Source organism: Phoxinus phoxinus, assembly GCF_949152265.1.
Source record: "Phoxinus phoxinus genome assembly, chromosome: 18".
Lineage (NCBI taxonomy): Eukaryota > Metazoa > Chordata > Actinopteri > Cypriniformes > Leuciscidae > Phoxinus > Phoxinus phoxinus.
Window position 1 is genome coordinate 21,803,666 of NC_136893.1, and position 21,074 is coordinate 21,824,739.

At 37.6% G+C, this 21,074-nt stretch overlaps 1 protein-coding gene across 2 annotated transcripts in view; it reads left to right on the forward strand.

The window, feature by feature from the left end:
• The first annotated feature begins 2,811 nt into the window (after window positions 1–2,811).
• The window catches only part of slc2a4rg (SLC2A4 regulator), a 62,126-nt gene continuing 43,863 nt past the window's right edge, over window positions 2,812–21,074 (forward strand). For both annotated transcript variants that reach the window (XM_079587999.1, XM_079588000.1), the window contains exons 1-2: window positions 2,812–3,191; window positions 4,800–5,011. In XM_079587999.1, the coding sequence (XP_079444125.1) occupies window positions 3,024–3,191; window positions 4,800–5,011 (380 nt within the window). In that variant the 5' untranslated portion in view covers window positions 2,812–3,023. The remainder of the gene's footprint in view (window positions 3,192–4,799; window positions 5,012–21,074) is intronic.

The window sequence follows — 21,074 nt, forward strand, 5'->3', positions numbered from 1 at the left end:
CGGGGAAAATAATAGCACAATGGAGCAACCTCTGCAAGGGGAAACCATTTTGAGATGATCCCCGAAGACCTCCAAGGCCCATCGGCATGAAATAAAACAACTCGAATGCATGGTTGGTGATTTTACTACACTGCAAAGGAAACGGATTTTGGGATTCGAGAAGGCCAAATTATCAGCTCAGGGATGGATAGATAAGAGTTCATTAAGGATAAATAACCAAGATGCTGTCCTCATTCATGTCACACGCAACCTCTGGTGAGAAACGTTGGGTTTGTCATGTCCGTTTTAATATATACTCAGATGAAAGATTTTTATGGCACTCTATTTTCTTATAAAAAATTGTATTGGTTAACTCCACTTGTAGCAACATGTTCAAAAAAGCTACTATCACTGCCATTCACGTGTTCCACTGTTCTGTTCAAGTAGGCTGCAACTATTTCCTTGCTTGCAATGCATGCTTCTGTAAACAAAAGCTCTCGTTTTTTTTCTTTATCCTCTCTGGTGCATCAAATATAATGTATGATTCATACCCGTGCCTCACACTATAAGACAGTGCCAAAAAAAAAACACACACACAAAACGGAATACCGGTCACCAAACGGGAAGAGGAGAACGCAACAGGCTGCTGAGAGGTTATGGATCGTCTCAGGGAGCACAAAGCACATATCTGGTCCAGGACTCGTCCAAAACAGTGGGGATCTGGTCTCACAGACACTGTAGGCCCTCCCTGCTGTTATTAGCATGTGTCCTTGAGACTTACCATTTTGAGGGAGGAAGTGTGCTCCACTTTAGCTTTGGCTTGGCGGTTCCTCCCACTTCTGAATCTGTCCTTCTAGCACAGGGCTGGCTTTGTACAGTGGGGCGGATCGGTGCTTTTGATGTTGATGTTCGGAGAGAGTCTGCGAGAAGCGATCGTCCAGATCGTCCATTGTTTTTGTCGAAAAACAAGGGTGTGATTTGTACAGATTGCACAAGGGTTTACTGTTTTTTCAATCACGTTTGTTCTTTAAAGGGGCAGAGAAATGACAGGCCTGAAGTATGATATTTATTGGGAAGTGTGTAAATAAAATATCTATAAAAAACCCATCTGCTTGCGTTAAACAGATGACATACGCTGACGTGATGCTTCTCGTTCACCCGACCGTTTACGGTTCAACAAAAATGGACATTCTACCATTCTGAAATAGACCAAATCGCATGTATATAGAGCATACAGCAATGCAAACATAACTATATTATGAAAAGAAAAGCTCTGGTATTGATGTTTTAAAAAGCAATGAAAGGTTTCTACTTCTGCCGTTTAGGTTGTATGTTGTGAAGTGTGTACGTAGTAACACTGCTTCCCCAGCATATGTCCTTGGCTTAACTGAGTTGATGTGTGGTCCACCCAAAGTGTAACACAGAGTATGGTGTATAAAAAAAATATCTGTTTAGTAATATTCTGTGCAAAAGATTGTAATGTTTTCTATAAAAAAAAAATTATTCATATAAATATTTGTTTTTACTTTTTTAATAAAGTTGCACCTTATGACTGGTTGTGTGCCGACTATTCTACTGTAATATAGCATGCGTGTATCTTTGGAGAATGAGCTTTTGAAAAGGCTTTTGTTGATGGGTTTATAAGGTGGGAGAACATATTCCCCGGGTTTCACACACAAGTTTTAAGGCTAGTCCCAGACTAAAAATACATGTTTGAGCTGGTTTAAAGTGATAGTTCACCCTAAAATAAAAATTGTGTCATTAATTACTCATCCTCAAGTCGTTTCAAACCCGTAAGACGTTCGTTCATCTTCGGTACTCAAATGAAGATCTTTTTGATGAAATCAGAGTAATTTCTGTCTCTCTATTGACAGCTGCGCAACTACCACTTTGACACTTAAAAAAAGAGATCGTAAAACTAATATGAATTGAGTGGTTTAGTCCAAATTTTCCGAAGAGACTCGATCGCTTTATATGATGAACAGATTTAATTTAGGCTTTTATTCACATTTAAACATTGATCAGCAAACATAAACAGAAGCTCAACTGAACCTCCTTGACACAAGAAAAGTTGTAAGCAATGACAAATTGTAATTTATGGCAGAATTTTCATTTTTGGATGAATTATCCCTTTAACTGAAAGCAGCTTGCAATGACACATCTTAAAATAAGTCAGTGCCATTTTTGACACAAGGTGCACACCAGTAATGTTTTTTTTTTAAATGCTTGTTAAATATTGCACAAATACAGACATTTATAGAAGTAACAAAGGTTCACAAAATGGTCTCCCAGCCTGGACAAGCTGTTATTTAGCTGGTTTACCTGATCTCCCAGTCTGAACCGGGTGAAAAGAGTCGAAAACCCCTCTAAACACAGCCTGATAGGCCAACTTAAACCAGCAAACCAGTTTAGGCTGGTTTGAGCTGTATGTCTGTGTCTGTGTCTGTTTTAGCAGAGAAGCTAGCGCGGGTACTCTTTTAAAGTATTTCCCAGTCATGTTTGTATTGGTGTGCGTTAGTAGAGTGAATATTTTGATTTTGTATCGCCGCAAATAGACATTTTAAACTGAGAAACAATTCGTTTTAAAAGTGCGTCAATTTTTACCGGGGCTTTTTTCCTCTTCCTCTCTGCTGCCTGCACCGGCCGGCAAACCGTCGAGACACACCCCCTAAACCCTCGAAAATATTCACTCCGACGTTTGCCGAACGACCAATCAGCTGCAGGTCTGCGATGGCCGCGTGCCTAAATAGAATGTTTATGTATGTCGAGAGCCAATCAGAATCAATGAGGGGAGTGGCCGAGCGAATCTCGCCTGGCTGCACGCGCAGGATAGAGTGGGCGTGGCGTCTGGTTCGGCGAGAGAGAAAAGCAAAACAATCATTTTTATCCCCTTTTACCGGCTGCTTTTAGGGTCCGTAGTGAAATACACTCTCGACAGGGAGTCGTAGTCCACACAATACTGTTAAATGCATCTTATCCCGCTCAGCACTAAAGTCTACAGAAAGCTGGTGATCTTGTGAAGTCACATTTGATCCAGGTTGAAAATGACTTCCAAACGGCTTCTCGAGCAGCCTCGAGCCGGCGACAGCACGCGCGAGCCTGTCACCGGGAAAGCGATGCATGAAGGTGCTTTCAGGAATTTTGGCAAGGAAATCTCTCCAAATGGACATTACTTTACCTCAACGAGAGAGATGCACTACATTCATAAGAAAGTAAGTGATGCTTACTCAAGTTTTGCATACGGTCACTTATTTGACAGTTTGTTGCATTTATAAACAAATCGAAGCGACTGTCGGCAATTATGATGGAGTTGTACGATGGCAGCTCTGCTTTTCGCTGTAAACTCAAGTTTGCATGGAAAAAATGCTTGTGAAGTAACTGCAATTTAATTTGATCGTTGCAGTTATACTGTCGTCGACGTTCATATCGCGAGGCGTTAACTGTTTTGCACGGTTTAAGATGGCGACTTAACTTGCATGTTCAAAGTTTAAACGAAAAAAAAAAAAACAGGGGGTTGGGTTGGTACATTTAACTGATTCACCCCTCCCCCATAGTGTATCTAACGCGAGCTGAAGCCGGTGGAGGGGTTTGTTTTTACAGGAACGTTTGGTTCTTCCTCTCAGCGTCGCATGGTGACTTTCTAGGATATTTACTGATCGAAAAAAGAAGTGTTTTTATATCCAACTTACGTTGTGTTTTAGGAAAAGAAAGTTACTTTATTGTAGTAGTCATGGTTTATGCATTGCTTGTTATGGATTATTGGATGAAATAACGATATGCGTCGTTCAGTTCCTTCGAACGTATGAGCGTTCACTTTAGAACGGCGTTTAATTTCGCTCTGTTCAGTGAAGTGTAGGAGTTCGAGACACGCCCCCTTCTATGATGACGCGTCATAATGTATCTGCTCGGATGAACGTGCACTTGACCGATATGAGCTGTGCAGTGCAGGCAATGCAACTCTGCATAGTAATGCAACAAATTCACGACTGCAATGTTTTGTCAAACTATATCAACTGACTATATTGCTTTATAAATTCAGATTTAATCTTGGCCCTAGATTTTAGATAAACAATATTCAGTATTGAAGTTTTGTTGCTTTTGGTCAATGTTTTTCAGGGATAAATAAACTTTTAGCATAGATTAGTGGTTCTCAACCTCTATCTTTGACTCGACTTCCTGTTGTCCAACACAATGTTCAAAGGCAATATTTTTTTTATGAACACAAACTGGGAGTATTAATAAGCAATGAACTAAATAAGTCAAATATATAATCCAAAATCATTTTGTGATTCCAAAGGTTTCAAGATATGTATGTTAAACTTGATTTTAGTTTACGTATTAATTTAATGTTTTTTTTAAGCATATTAATTTAGATCAGAGCTAGATTATTTAGATTTCAATAATAGTAACATATTAATTTAAATGCTTTTGAGTCATGTTGGAAGTAAAAAAAAATCCAGGAAAATGGACCAAAATTATTGATGACTCATTCAAATTTTGTAATTGATATTTTTCCTGGAAAGAGAACGTCTCTATTACCACCTGTTACTGACTATAGCAATAGCAAATCATGATTAACGTTTGACATTTGAAAAAAGGGACAATCCCTTCAACATTTCCCGTTCCAACTTTCTTTTTCAACTATTCTAGTCAAGCCATCTTCCCTTCAAGTCTTTAACATCCTAACACCCATCCTCAATAAACATAAGAAAAAATGATAATACCACGTGACTGAAACCGAATTGAATTCCTGTCTCAGTCTCTTTGGACCCATGTGCTATCTGGTGAAGTATAAGTATATCTCTCTTTTCTTTCTTCAGTTTGCATGTGGCAGAGAAGAGGACGAACAGAGCTCAGGTGGGGTCCTTAAATACGGCTGTACCGCTCATCACCTGATCCTGAGTGGCATCAGGCTACAAGACCAAACTCACCCTGAGGCTCTGAGCCCAGTGAGAGGGCCAGGACGTCTCCTTCCGTCTCCCGAAACGCCACACCCGCACGCGTCCTCCATCATCCCCGTCCCACATGACAGGTCAGTTCTGATCCCATCACTACAGAGAGCATTGTGCAGATTGACCCGGTTGGTTGATGTAGTTATATTAATGCATATATATATATACGGTAGTATGAAATTTAATAGTTTTGTATGCAAATACACTACTAGTCAAACGTTTTTACTTAAATGTTCTTAAAGATCCTCCTTTATGCCTCTCGTTCCAGAATGCATTATCACTGAAGGATATCTTGATGGATTGTGATAGATTGATTGAACTCTGTTAGAATTCTTTATTTTTCAGTTTACTTTTATGAAAATATTTTTTAATTACTAAGACCAGATCTAGTTTTATAATTTTTTATCTAAGATCTAAATTCAAAAACCTATTTTAATCGTTCTTTTTTTAATCTCTTTCTCACCATGAATATAGCTGGCATGGTGTTAAACTATAAACAAACAAACAAACTTAAATGTTCTTAAATACGTTTTATAGATACAATTGTGCATATGTATAACTGTGTTTATGAAACTAAAATACTTAATTAATATTATTAAAAAATAAAAGTATAAATTATATATTAATTAATATATTATTAATAGATGAGTTGGACCAGATAGTGAAGGAATGTGAACTGTGAACTCATTCCCAGAGTGCACTTCTTGAAGTTGATTTAGTAAATATAATTTCACATTTTCTGGTCACTTCCTACTTCCCAAAATTCTATTTATGTTTTTTAATAATTTTGATTATTCCAAAATGATGGACAGTTATTATATTAGAGTGCAACAGTCATGTTCCAGAAGTAAAAAAAAACATATTTTACATTTCTTTATAAAGAAATTGATTACTTGAAAGATAACTTATAAATATAAAAAAATGGCAAGGTTGATAATCGATGGTATTTTGTGAAAGCCATCTGCTCGCATTATTTAAACTTTTTAATAATTGTTTAACAACTGAATTTGTGGTGAAAAACTACAGTATCCATGATGCTGTTCAAAAATTCCACCAATCAGACGGTCGCAAATACTGTAGATAAAGTAGCTTAGCACGGAATAGCCTTCCCAACTTGCAGACAGCTTTTTACCGGAAGAAGAGTCAGTGTTGTTCCACTCATGTTAATGGCTTCACACAGTTCATGAGTAGTTGAAAAATGTCTCCCAGTTTCCCACGACTGGGTTGAAATCTGGATTCTGACCAGGCCAAACCATGAGCCTGATGGACTTGTTCTCAAGCATTTGGGCAGGAGCATTGTCTAGTTGAAAAATAACATCTGATCATTCCTCTTTAGACAACAGCTTTTTAATTGTCGGAAGCAAATCATTCTGCAATATTCTCCTGTGCTCCAAAAATGTTCAATTTTGGGTGGCTTTTTAACCATGACCCTCAGCTCAGCATACCAGAGGCTGAATGTAATGCGATGGCACTGGATGGTTGGTGTGTGGAGGAGACAGACGGGCCGCTTGGTCAGCGCTCAGTCAGTGTTTATGCAACCTTCATTTTTGGCGTGTTTATAAGGAATGTCTGTTCAAATCCTGTCTTTGTTTTATTCTTTTCCCTCTGTTTATTTGTTGTTTTCTTCTCCGTTTGTTGTCTTTCGAACTCTCATTCGTTCATTCTCAACATTTTTTCTCATCATAATGTGAATAGTTTAACCAAAAATAAAACATTCTGTCATCATTTACTCATCCTCATGTGAGTAAAAAAAGAAAAGTGTTAAGCAAACGGTTCAGAAGGAGGATCTTTGGGTGAACCAATCCTGTTCAAGGACATACCTACCAGAAGGTTGGGGCCGAATGGTGTTTTAAGACATATACGATATGTTTTGCATATGCGCAAACCATCATCGGCAAGGATAAATAGTTAACTTTGAGTCAATGTGGTTGCGTGGGATGCTTTTCAGAATGTGAATTGACAATGTATTTGTCTGTGTTTATCTAAATGTGCTGATATGGCAAGTTCAGGCAAATTACTGCGCGTTTATTTTAGAGGTCGACCGATTCATCGGTTTTGCCGATTAATCGGCACCGATTGTTGACTGGTGGAACTATCGTTATTGGCAAAAATATATACCGATAGTTTTTCCTGGTTGCGTCCATTGCTGGAGCGGCTGAGAAGCGCACGCTGTCATTCATTACACAGAGCTGAGAAGGGTCTGCTGGCACGATGCAGTACAAGAGCGGCCTCTAGAGGTGTAATAAAAACTTGTGCCTCGTGTTGTTTATTTCGACACGTGATTCTGCGTGCTGCACTGAGAGCACATGCTGCGTGGAGAGCGCTGACATCAGATGCGCGTTTAAAGCACCGACAGCTCAAATGTATGTAGCCTATACAGTACATTTTGTCATATCATTATAAAGTGATTAATTTGTTGACTAAATGCTGCATTAGTAGAGACAGTAGGCGTTTGTTTGCCTTCGAGGCTGAGAGGACGCTAACATTAGTAGTACCTCAAGCGGTTAAAACACTGACAAACATAAACGTAAGTCCCACCCGAATGTTTAATGTCACAATTGTTACCTCTATTTGCATTAGTTCATATCCAGCTGGTCACTTTTATGCATTACATATGCAGATAAGTTGCATATTTAAAGCTAGAGACGTAAGCAAACTGATATGTTCATACAGCCGACAGAAACATAAACGAATCAGAAAAGCATTCGATTTCGGTAATTTATTTTTTTCATCTTCACTTTAATACAAATTTTGTTACTTTTTAATTAATTAAGTTGGCTTGAAAAGAACAGTTAAATAGTTACATTTTGAATGTAACTGGTTTTATTTGTTATTTAGAGTTACTTTTTGTTTCAGTTTGAATGAAAGTCTTTTATTGACTTAAAATATTTATTCACATTTATATATTTATTTCATTTAGCATGTTTTCATGGTTCAATACAGTTTTTTTATTTTTATAATAAAGTTCAGCACTGTTTTACTTGGAGTGTTATGTTTGTTTTTATCCAGTATCAATTTTAAAAACTATCGGTTCATTAATCGGTTATCGGCAAGTATGGCCCAACCTAGCTATCGTTATCGGTAAAATCCACTATCGGTCGACCTCTAGTTTATTTACAAAGAGGCTTTTATAATGCTCTCGGAATTTATGACTTACCGAGTACTAACACTCGCTTTTGAACAGGTTTCCTGAAGACTCCCCCTGTCTGCCATTGGTTACCTAAACAGTTAGCCCCGCCCCAAACTCACGCCATTGGTTGAGCTGTTGCTGTGTTGGGCTGGTCAGGATACTTACACACAGAGCATATTAAAAACTGGGGCAGAAGAAAGTATTTAACACACAAAAACAATACACATGACCTTTAATTTGCATCATATTTTCTAAAATGAGTTTAAATGGATTTATTGTCCCACTGTCGCTTTGTTTTTCTACATTATGTCAATGTGGCCTAGATTTTAATTTGAAATGATACCTGGAGCTCATACCCCCCTAAGGGTTTGTAAATATATGCAAAACTCTCAGATATACAGGCAAATGGCTTGTCCCTTCACTGCAGTTTTACAGTGAGAAAAGCTGATGTTTGTCTGATAAACCCAACGCAAGCTTTACCTGTCGCATTTTATGAGCCCTCCATAACTCTTTTATTCACCTGCGGCTTTCTTTCCCTGCTATACATCTGTCACTTTGCCGTCTTTTATGTGTTTATGTGCTTGGCAAGTACCTCAAGGTTTTATGGTCCAAAACTTTAGGGAGAAGAAATTACGGTACATAACTGTACATATTTAAATTATTATTCTATGCGTATTAACATGTTCAATTCATTGTTTGCAATTAGTCAGAAAGAGGTAGAAAGTGCTACCAATATCATTCATTAATAATAATAGCAATAATGGCTCTAATGGCCTTTTGCTTTTAAATTTACACAAAACACTAGCGCATTTTTATCAAAATCGAATTCATTGCATGCATGATAATAACAGATTTTCTTTTGACCATTGAAATAAATCTCTATATTAGTTACACCCAGTTGTATAGTGTATTCAGTATGCTCATGCTGAAGTGTTTCTCTAGACTAGAGTGAAGGAACTGCAACACCTTTTGCAAATGTGTTTTATATCTTTAGTACTTTGAAAATCAGACATTGTTCATGTTTCTAATGCAAGCTTCTCAGCCATGGTTGCGTTTGAATCGTGCAGGATCGACTTGACTATGCCTGATCAATCTCACAATTCAAATCTGGGACTCACACAGATGCGGTGCACTGAGCACATACTTAAATCATTTAGTGTGCTTGTGCTTGCATGTGTGTTTCGTGAGATAAGGACTGGTGACCATGCACTTCATGAGTACCTCTACACACATTAGTCTTTCATTGACATGTCCAGGCTTGTCTGAGAAATCAGTCAAAAGTCTCTGCTTTACACTGTGGCTGATAGGTCACACGGGCAGCAAGTCTACGCTTGAATCTATTCATCTCTTATCAGCATTCAGTAAACTGAGAGACAAAAGCCAAGGTGGAAGGTAGAAAGTCCAGCAGATTGAAACCCTCGCTTTTATTTTTTTTTATTTTCAATGTCTTGTATCTACTTGTGCAACAACCCATAGAAATAAAATGTAGTAAAAAGGTGAAGTCAGCAAATTGAGGTTACATGTAAACAAGTCCAGTCATGTGGTCATCTCGGTCTTGGACGGCATTCAGAGAGTGAACAATGAACTTCCTGTGCATCCGTAATTGCACAATTCCTTTATAACAGAAGAAATTCACAGTTCTTCTCATACTCTGTCCTGTATCAGCTATAGTTTGTTAAACAAATCGTGTGCCTGATGTTATGCTTTTTCTGGTGGGTTTTTAAAGTATGGATAACTGTAAGCTTTTGCTGTCAATATTGTCCTTAACCTGTAATATAGAAGAGTAAGAGTTCATATATTTTTGACTTTTTCAGTTGTTGAAAAAATGGTGAGGGATGTTTACTAAAATAGAAAGTATGCCAAAATATGTGTAGTGTGCAGCACATTACTATATGTCAGTGATGTTTTTCCTTGACTACTTATTGGATTGGACTACCATGAATTTTTATACAAAACTGGATCAAGAAGATTCTTGTCGTGTCAAAAGAGATTTTTCAGTCTCCATTTTTGACATTGCTTTGGGCACTGTTGTTATGGTTGGTTACTGGTAAGAGAATACAGGCTTGACTCCCGTTTGCATGTTCACACAGACAGTATTCGAGACACTACTGTAAGTTTCTGTGTGAACAAGACATTTCAAGACTCGCACCTATAAGTAAATGTGGTTTTCAATCCCATTCCCAAAATATCCTCATAGTTTTGACCATAAATGCCCCTTTTTGGTTTGCAGCAAAACACACTGTTTTTTGTGTTGTAACCTAATGATCCACATGACACAGGTTACCATTAACGATTGTATTTTGTTTAAAATTACAAAGTAGAAGCAGAATGGCTCAACAAATATTCGCCTCCGTCATTCTCCCCACGAATGCAAGGCTCGGGGAAACCCCTAAACATGAGTCTAAGTAAAGCAACCTACACCCAGACCATTACAGCGGACCCTTCCCATAAGCCCCTCTGATTCTGGAACTCATTCTAGTGGACAAGATGCATACACATCCAGCTTGTATTAATGTTAATCAACCTAAAAAGGGCCTCAGCATTGTGCAATTGCTTTGAAAGACGTTGTGGCGTTTGACGTGTATTTAAAGTCTCATCTCTTCTCTGATGATGTGTTTACTGGTGTGAGGGCGGGGCAACCTGTCACTCACATGAGAGCAACCAATAGCAAACCACAACCATCCAATCAATTCTCCACAGACAGAACAAGTCCCGCCCTTACTTTTTTCTTGTTCAAGAAGCCATTTCAGATCTTCAGATATATGACGATATTTGATGACAGAGATTTGGAGAGACTGAAGACTGTAAAACGCGCGGTTGAGAGTTGTGGTTTTTTGATGTGTGAATTATGATAATTATGTTCTTGTTTACACTAAATTCCCACATTAAATAAACTTCAGCAGTGTGTTTTCTGAAGAGGTCTGGGGCTACAGCATCTACAGTTCCCGCTGACTGACTTTGTCACGCTGACACCTCTCAATGGGTCATGACCTCCGCTCTCAGAATCTTTGGGGAGGGGGTCAAAGGTCGCCTCGTATAAGAGACACAAGAATGACTCACGTTCATGTCAAGCAGCACGTACCTCACGCCCTGGTCAGCCAGTGAGCTATAAATCTGAATGAAACCAAGAGATGAGCAGGAGCCAGGCATTCCCTCATCCATCTATAACTCACCAACAGCGTTCCTTCGGCTTGTCCAAGTGCACAAAGCGTATCAGACCGAAAGACGCCCTCTGCCTCAATTTGATACGTTTGCTGTAATTAACTTCTATTATGACTCGTGTTGATATTATCAGAAGCCACAACAGATAACGCGTGCTCATCATGGCTCATGTTACGTAGCAGAGGATGAGTCTATGAAACTGAAGGGAAGAACCTACATTTTCAGCTGATGCTTGAAGGGACTCGCTTCAGATATCTGCCGTATAATTGGCTGATTTGTTCTGCTTGTGGCAAAGAGAAACAGAAGATTGAGGACTCATCGTATTTCTAGTTCTTTCTTTCTTTTTTTGTTGTTGTACTGAAAATACCATATGTAGGCCTCTTATACACCTGGGTTTAAAGTCAATGAAATCAGCCTTATTTACTTTCTTAATCCACGTTGCATGTTACTCTGATTTTTTTTTTTTTTGGTCTTTGTAATCTTTATTAAAAATGTAATAACTTTCTCTTCCTCTCAAACAACTTTCCTTCACTCCTGACATCATTCAGGCCGCACTGTTAGAAAAAAAGTTTCGGCGTTTTTTCTATACAGAACCCATCACTCAATTTTAAAGAACGCCTTAAAGCGTAGCTTCGCCTATTTTCGCCTATTTTCAACTATTTGCTCAGTCTCTGTGTTTGGTTTATTTGTCAGCAAGTGTCCACCGCATCCAGGGCTTTGAAAACTATAGATTATTCCGCATTTTTGGCGACAAGTCAGGGATACAACAGTCTGATCAACAGAGGGTTATTAAGAACAGTAATTGTAAGGGTAGGTTTATCTATGAAAATCAATATTTTTCTACTCTTTAAACAGCATTATGGTAAAAATGGAACAATATGGCAACGGCTTTCTTACCTGTCTGTACGTGACTGTGTTTTGCTTCGAGCAGAACTGACGGAACGACAGTTTCTTTCAGTTTTTCCCGTCCGTTTGGCCGATAACACACTGTTTGTGGTCATCCAGTTTGAAATGTTGACTACACACACTGAGGTTTTTCAGATGTTCAGTTGCGGCGTTCTCTCCGTCTTAATGATTTTTTGCCGCCTTTAGCCACTGCCTACAAAGCGCTGGATTCTAAAACGAAAATAACTCATGCTAAACGTTTACTCTTTTAATTCTTGCACCTAGGAACAAGAAGTCAACACCCTTATCAGTTTGCTAAGTAGTATTTCCTACTAAAGCAAAGCAGTATTTCATTAAGGCAAAAATGTTCTATATAAGGAGTAATGTCTTAAAAGATTGCATAATAATTTAATGTTTAACGGAAAAATTAAAAAATTTGATTTCTTTTTTTGTGTTTTATATTCTGACTCACTTTGAAAAATGTTACATGACGGAAGTAAAATGAGTTTCGAAAAGCATTTCACATTGACTTTAACATTCATGTCATGATCTGATCATAAATGGTCAGTCAACTGCTGTTTACACCAATGAATGCCTCTCTAGTGACCACATGTGATCTGATTTCATCATGATTTTAAAGGGAAGGGTCTCTGATTTCATGACTGTAGCAAGTTATGTCAGTCATACTGAACATATTCCAAGAGGTCTTGCATGTCATGTATATCTGAATAATATATGAAGAAGAAAAAAATCTTAAATTTTTTTCCGGTTCAGACAGTTGTCTTATTTGAATAACAACACCACCTTTGCCATCATATAACACTCACTTAAAGTTAATCTTTAAATACACTAATAATTTAATAACACTTAAATGTAATCTCAAAATTAATATAACATTTTCATGATGTACATGTTGTGATGCATACATTAATTTGTAGCATTTAAAATAGCGTATTTTAGAGGATTTTTTGTGTTTTGAAATATTTATTTTGACATGTTTATTGTCCGTCCAATTAGGACTGTCACGATAACAAATTTTGCTGGACGATAAATTGTCCAAGAAATTATCGCGATAAACGATAATATCGTCGATCTGAGACCATTTTCATCTATGTGCAGGTGCATGCATGTTTACTGTGTTACCGGCAGTGTTGTGCCAGTTCATACTTAAAAAGAACTAGCTCAAAGTTCAGTTCACACACAGATGATAATGAACTAGTTCATGTTCATAGTTCTTTTTTTTTTTTTTTTATAAACTAAGTTCACATATCTAAAAATGAACTAGTTTACGTTCATTTGTTAAATTCTTTTAACAAAGATGTAGGCTATTATTAATAATAATGTTATTTCAACACAATATCTCGTTATTTCGAAATAATATGTGTGCGTGCATCTGTAAATCCGGTGACGCGCGTATTGATTTTTATTAATAAACAAGTGTTTTCTCTAAAAGTGTCGACTCGGCTGCAAAGATGAAGTTGACGATCGCCATCTCCGTGTGAACGCGCTTATAGAGAGAAATGAACATAAATAAGCCTAATAATGGATTACATAATCAGAGAGTAGCCTTTTTCTTTTTTCTTTTTGAATTATTTCGTTTAAAGACATTTCAAGCTTTGTGTATTTGGTGTATTTGTCATGTCTGTGTGAGGCATACACTGAGTTTCGTTAAGTTAGGATGTGCTCTAGTTCACGTGCAATAGCGCGCGGGCGCCTCCGTTACATTTGTTTCGTCGGCCTATTCATTAAATACAGGCAATTGGTTGATGAAAAATGTATTAAAATTAAGATACAATTTATACAAAACGAAATTCACTTTATAAAAAACGAAATTCACTTTAAATAAAGGCTTTCTATAACAACTTCAACGGTCAAAATCATGTCTGACCCGCTCCATGTCTCATATTGCGCATCCTATCTTACTCGGTCGTGCTGTTCACTTTTCATAAATCAACATAAATGGAAAAATAAAATAACATTATAATATTTTAACAAATATGAAACGCGCTTTTTTTTAAATGGCTACAACAGTAGTAGGCCTACATAGCCTACTCTCTATTTGTACAAATTTCTGCACATTAATTTAATTCTGAATTTTAAACACACAAGTTGAAAGGCATTTGTTCAAAAATCAAGTTCACGGATAATTGTGCGTGCATTTATTAGCCTAATCATTATGATAGGCTACTAAAATCCTAACAAATAGGCTATGCTATGTACAAAAAATCAGATGAGTTCTCTCGAAAAATCTCTCGTTCACGTTCATTGTATGAAAAGTGATTCGTTCAGTTCAGCGTTCGGCGAAAATATGAACGTCGTTCATTGAATGCGTTCATGCACAACACTGGGTTTTAGTCGATACTGTTTTACAACAAATGCGACATACCGGCTCGCTCAGGTTAAGTGGTTCACCACGGTCATTCGGTTTAAATCCGAAGTGCTCCCACACTGCAGCTGTCGCGTTTGGCTTTGAACCCGTCTCGTCTTTTCGCTCTTCTCGGCAGTCGCCTCAAGCACTCCCGCCTTCCCACACAAAGTCCATGTGACTGACAAGCGCCGCCTCCCCACACAAAAGACAATGCAACTGACAAGAGGGTTCACTTCTCCTACGCTAAGGAAACGAGAGTTGTCATTCAGTCGCGGATAAAAAACAAGTAGGCTATGCAAATTAAATTATCGCGGCTAGAAAAATTATCGAGGTCATTTTTTTTATCGTGCGATTTATCGACTATCGCGACAGGCCTACGTCCAATGAAAATTATTATCGGCTTATCAGTATCAATAATCAAAATACTTATAGCATATTGAAGTTATTCTTCTATAGCAGCTTAATTTGTATAACATATTTTTACAGTTAGCAATGCAATTAGCATCTAAGGAGCTCCTGATGGTCAAACCCAATCCTGATGGTTCAGTTTTTTGTTTGTTTGTTTTTTTACCCTCAATTTAAAACTATATGGAAATGTTTCATGTTTTATGGGGACTTTCCATAGACACAATATTTTTTTTTACTGTACAAACTGTATATTCTATCCATACCCAAACCCTACCCATCAAAAAACATCACTTAGTATGATTTATAAGTTGTTTTTCTCATGGGGACCAAAATATGTCCCCACAAGTACACACACACACACACACACACACACACACGATTAATGCTGCCCAAGGGAATCACTCAGTACATTTAAAGCAGTATTTTCTGGTGCTGAATTTACCAAATGGTCCAAAATGAGGATGTAGCCACAGTTGTGAAATCTCTGGCAGACAAAAATTCAGGTGCTGAATTTACCAAATGCAGATTTGAAGCTTTTATGGTCCAGAATAAGACTTCAGCCACAGAGTTGTGAAATTTCTGGCAGACATAAATTCAGCACCAGACGCCTGGTCTGACCCAAAACATCAGCGTGGTTTGTCCAGTGCACATGGAAAGAGAGCTTGCAAGAAAAATACAACAGAACTGGAAACAAGTTTGTTTTTTCTACCAGACCTAAACTCCTGTCGAGGAATGCTGGTCGCGGACTCGTTGTTTGTCTGTAGGGAAGACGAAGAGCCAGTTAATCAAATGTTTTTACTGGCTGCACTGCCTCGATTGCCCTAAGCTATGCTGTTTACTTTCTTGATTATAGTTTTCATTTGTTATTTTGCTCATATTTTGCTCGTCATTGCAGCTCCTTTGCAGATTGTGGTGTGCCGCACAGAGTGAAGAAATTCTGTCTTCATCTATATCCAACAGCTTGTGCGTATATATTTTGTTGATGAGTGTTTCTTATGAGTTGTCTCTGATCAAGAGCTGCACAGAAAGAATATGTTTTACTGATATTTAACCTTATGAAATGAGTATATTTATGCAACTTTACAGATTTTACTGCGCTCTGCCCAGCTGTAAGTTGTCATTGCTTGATGATTCTTGACCTTTTGAGTTCAATAGAAACTCAGGAACTGGAGGAAAGCACCGTTGAGGCCCTCTCTCGTCTTTACCATTCACACACCCACATCTTACATAATCTTTCGCAGTCACCCACCCATATTATAGTTCGAAGAATTCCCAACTTCTTCTTGGGAATAAACGTCAGCCTACTCTGACTTCTAAGAACAGCTGGATCTGTCCCTTTTTCTGTCAGTTCCCCCTTTGCCAGATTAATCTGTCATGCTTCCAGCAACCTCTCCAAAACCTCTGCATAAAGAGCCTGGCCGGTTTCACTTAGCTTCTCCGTGATGCTCAGGAAATCATGTGCTCTTTGATATGTTTAGTCTTTGACAAATAATGTAGAAAATTGATAAGATCTCAGTATTTTCATACTTTATCCTCAACTCTGTCTTTGCTGCAGTGACCCAGTGGCCGCTACTCTTTGCTCCGGGTCATGGCACCAGATCCAGCTCTAAATCCGTACAATATGAGAGCCCCGTTCCAGGATCAAGGCCGCTTCGCTGCTCTCGTTCACTCAAACCCACACACTCACACACATATCAATGTGATCATTGTGAAACAATTTCTGCTCTTAAAAGCAATCTTCACTGATATAAAGCAGGGAAACAAATAGACTTGGTTCATATGACGGGACAATATAGCATTGATTAATGCGTCACACAACCCTCTTTTGATTTCAGATCTACTCCAAAATGGTTTTGGCTGGATTAATTAATTAAGTTAATCTAGGATTGAGTTTTAAATCTTTTGTCTTGAGTAATTGTTGACATGAACTTTCTTCCAATGGCTTTTCTGCTTTGTTTTTCCCTAAAGGAATCTTTCGGGTCAGCTGACTACATCTGTAGCATAAAATTATTTCAATTAGTCCCTTTCAATTAGCATGTTATTTTATAAACACTATTGCTTATAGGCCTACTATTTGATCTGTAAAGCTGTTTAAATCAAAATTATGTTAGGGTTTACAAGTGTTATGTTATGCAACAAATATGTACAATTTGGTTCTTCTCACAGACAAGGTTAGAAAGTGTGTTTTTTTTCACAATGAAATTATATTAACTATTGAAATAGTCAATGTTGTAACATTAATTTGCTCCAATCATTTCCATTGTAAGTACCTCAACCCCAGATTTTTGCTTAAAAAAAAAAAAAAAAAAGGATGGACAAATCGATGGTAATCAACATTAGTTTAGCTTATACTGAACCTGGAATATTCCTTCATGTTGGTTCTGCTAGCATTGAATATGCATTGTTGTGCTAACTCAGCACTGACCCCCTCACCTTTAAGACTGTGGCCCATTGTCGAGCTTGGAACAAGTCAGGGTGGTTTTGCTGGTTTCCACTTCCACTGTTTGCTTTATCTCATTTGCTCTAAACATTAGGCTGCTGTCTTGTGATCCCAGCAAACTACATCAGGCACACAAACACGCTTAAATACACACTCTTGCTCTTTGCTGAGTTCCTAGAAAACGTTAGCGGTATTTACGGCCACACCCAGAGTGGTGGATTCAGAGAAGCAGAGTTGCGGCCGCTTTGCCTGAATCACAGGGTCCAAAAAAAAACCTGGAGCGAAGCTAGACCACACCGCACCGTGACTTGCACGCCAGGGCTTTTGATTGAGGGTCAAGGTCTACTGTGTAGGAGGACCAAACTATGAATGAACTATCTATTGTTTACTAAAACCGACAAACTCACTTGTGGATTGGACACTTCATTTTTTCAACATCTATTCTGCTTTTATTTGATCTTGTAACCACATCCCAAAACTCAATATGTCAAGGATTAGTGTCTCAACTACAACTTCACATCTGTGTGATATTGTGAAGTTACTAAGTGCAAAGATTGAAGATTGCAGAAGATTGAAGAAACACGTCCGTGCTGCAAATGTGATCAATTTGAGCGTTTCAGCCATTTTAAACTGTTGATTCAGCAGGGCTTGGCTACTCACTGTGATTGCTTGCTTGCCACCATAATCTGATTTGCCACAGTATTATGGGATTGCAATGGGTGAGAGGGCTATCAGGATTTACATGTAGTCAGTGAGCAATAATCATTGACACAACTCTAGAAGATCAGTGTATGGGCCAAACACAACCATCTGCCTCTGCATGGAGACACTGGGCATCCTAGGAAGTCAGGACTGGTACTTAGGTACTAAATCAATAGATTTTTACAATCCCTCTTGTACAGAGTATTATGGAAGCTGGTTTCAGCCACAGAATAAAACATTTTAAAAGATGATTGTAACTTTTTATCTCACAATTGCGAGTTTAAATTTTTATTTCTCAGAATTGATATAATGTCAGAATTGCGAGATATAAACTTGAAATTGCGAGAAATAAACTTGCAATTCTGGCTTTTTTCTCTCTCAGATAATACATGCAATTTCGACTTTAAATCGCGCAATTCTGACTTTATAACACGCAATTGCGACTTTAAATCGCGCAATTCTGACTTTATAACACACAATTGCGACTTTATATCACGCAATTCTGACTTTATAACACACAATTGCGACTTTATATCACGCAATTCTGACTTCATAACACACAATTGCGACTTTAAATCACGCAATTCTGACTTTATAACACGCAATTGCAACTTTATATCACGCAATTCTGACTTCATAACACGCAATTGCGACTTTAAATCACGCAATTCTGACTTCATAACACACAATTGCGACTTTAAATCATGCAATTCTGACTTTATAACACACAATTGCGACTTTATATCACGCAATTCTGACTTCATAACACGCAATTGCGACTTTATATCACGCAATTCTGACTTTATAACACACAATTGCGACTTTATATCACGCAATTCTGACTTTATAACACGCAATTGCGACTTTAAATCACGCAATTCTGACTTCATAACACACAATTGCGACTTTATATCACGCAATTCTGACTTTATAACACACAATTGCGACTTTATATCACGCAATTTTGACTTTATAACACACAATTGTGACTTAATATCACGCAATTTTGACTATAACACACAATTGCGACTTTATATCACGCAATTTTGACTTTATAACACACAATTGCGACTTTATATCACGCAATTCTGACTTTATAACACACAATTGTGACTTTATATCACGCAATTCTGACTTTATAACACACAATTGCGACTTTATATCATGCAATTCTGACTTCATAACACGCAATTGCGACTTTATATCACGCAATTCTGACTTTATAACACGCAATTGCGACTTTATATCACGCAATTCTGACTTTATAACACGCAATTGCGACTTTATATCACCCAATTCTGACTTTATAACACGCAATTGCGACTTTAAATCACGCAATTCTGACTTCATAACACGTAATTGCGACATTAAATCACGCAATTCTGACTTTATAACACGCAATTGCGACTGTATATCACGCAATTCTGACTTCATAACACACAATTGCGACTTTATATCACGCAATTCTGACTTAATAAAACGCAATTGCGACTTTATATCACGCAATTCTGACTTAATAAAACGCAATTGCGACTGTATATCACACAATTCTGACTTCATAACACACAATTGCGACTTTATATCACGCAATTCTGACTTAATAACACGCAATTGCGACTGTATATCACGCAATTCTGACTTCATAACACACAATTGCGACTTTATATCACGCAATTCTGAGATAAAAAGTCAGAATTGTGAGATAAGTTGCAATAAAATAAAAAAATTTTTATTCTGTGGAGGAAACAAGCTTCCATAGAGTATCGACTTGCTTTGGTACACTGCATTTTTTGTGTGTGTTGGATTTAAAGCAATTTTCACACAGAAGTCGCTAGTGAATTTCACAAATAATTACGAAAGAAACGGCAAGAAACACATTGAATTAAATGTGAAAATTTTAAGTAGAAAGAGTACTGTATTTTCTTGTAAAATGTACTCCAATAATCTTCGAGAAATTGTTTTTACAGTGTAAAGCCGCTGCTTTTGAGCTCTCATGAGTGTTTGCTTGCATGAGAAGAGCGGTAATGTGGCTGTGCGCATGAACGGTCAAAAGCACTTCTTGGTCAAAATGCTTGTCTTGGCAGGATATTGATGTAAACACAGCCAGTTATGTCATAAGTGAATGTAATCAGATGGTCAATTTTATTTATATAGCACTTTGTGCAATAAAAATGGCTTCAGAGCAGCTTTACTGTTTCAGTTTCAGAAATTAGTAGTTTCAAGTATTTAAAAAAACTGAATGTGTGCCTGAGTGTAACAAATTAATTTGTAGCAAAAAAGAGGAAACTATTCACTGCTCTTGAGTGGATAACTTTTAGTTAGCTTTAATACATAATTGTAAAGCTGGGTTAACTCAAAAATAAAGGAGAGCTGGATCCAAATGCAAAGAGTTTAAAGGATAATTCCGGTATTTAACACCTTGAGTCTATATTGTTTTTTTTTAAATTGCTTTTTAAAATGTGTTTATTAGCAGATTTGTTTTTGCTTTGCTTTGGTATCAAAACTGTTATTGAGGTTTTCTGAAAACTGTTTTTTCCCAGTGCACTGCATTACTAATGACTTTGTGGTGTTAATAACGCTGTAATATGGTTGTGAAATCCATTTGGGAAATGTTTGCTCAGTACTTTTGGGACTTTTTCCCAAAGTTTTTGGAACATGGGGATTTTTGTTCAATATTTTGTTGTACATTACATATACTGTAACTTTTCATTGGGAAAAGTCCCACCCGAATCTGGAATGTAATGACCATAATAATACCGTAAATAAAAAAATCCAGGTGATTTTCCCCTCTAGAAGCCCAACCATATCATGATATTAATCACTCAAGACTCAAATGTCTCGTGTGTTTCTGTCATCAAGTTTTCCACAGATTTGATTTCCTCTTCACTTCCCCCAAACTGAGCACAGATCTAAATCTGAAATCAGCCGGATAAAAAAGGGGAGTTTATCCTTCCAGCTGTGTGTGAATTGAGCCAGACAGCCCTACTGGCATTATGCATAACTGTCATGAACACAACACTTAAATGCTTGAGTATCCCGTTCATTATA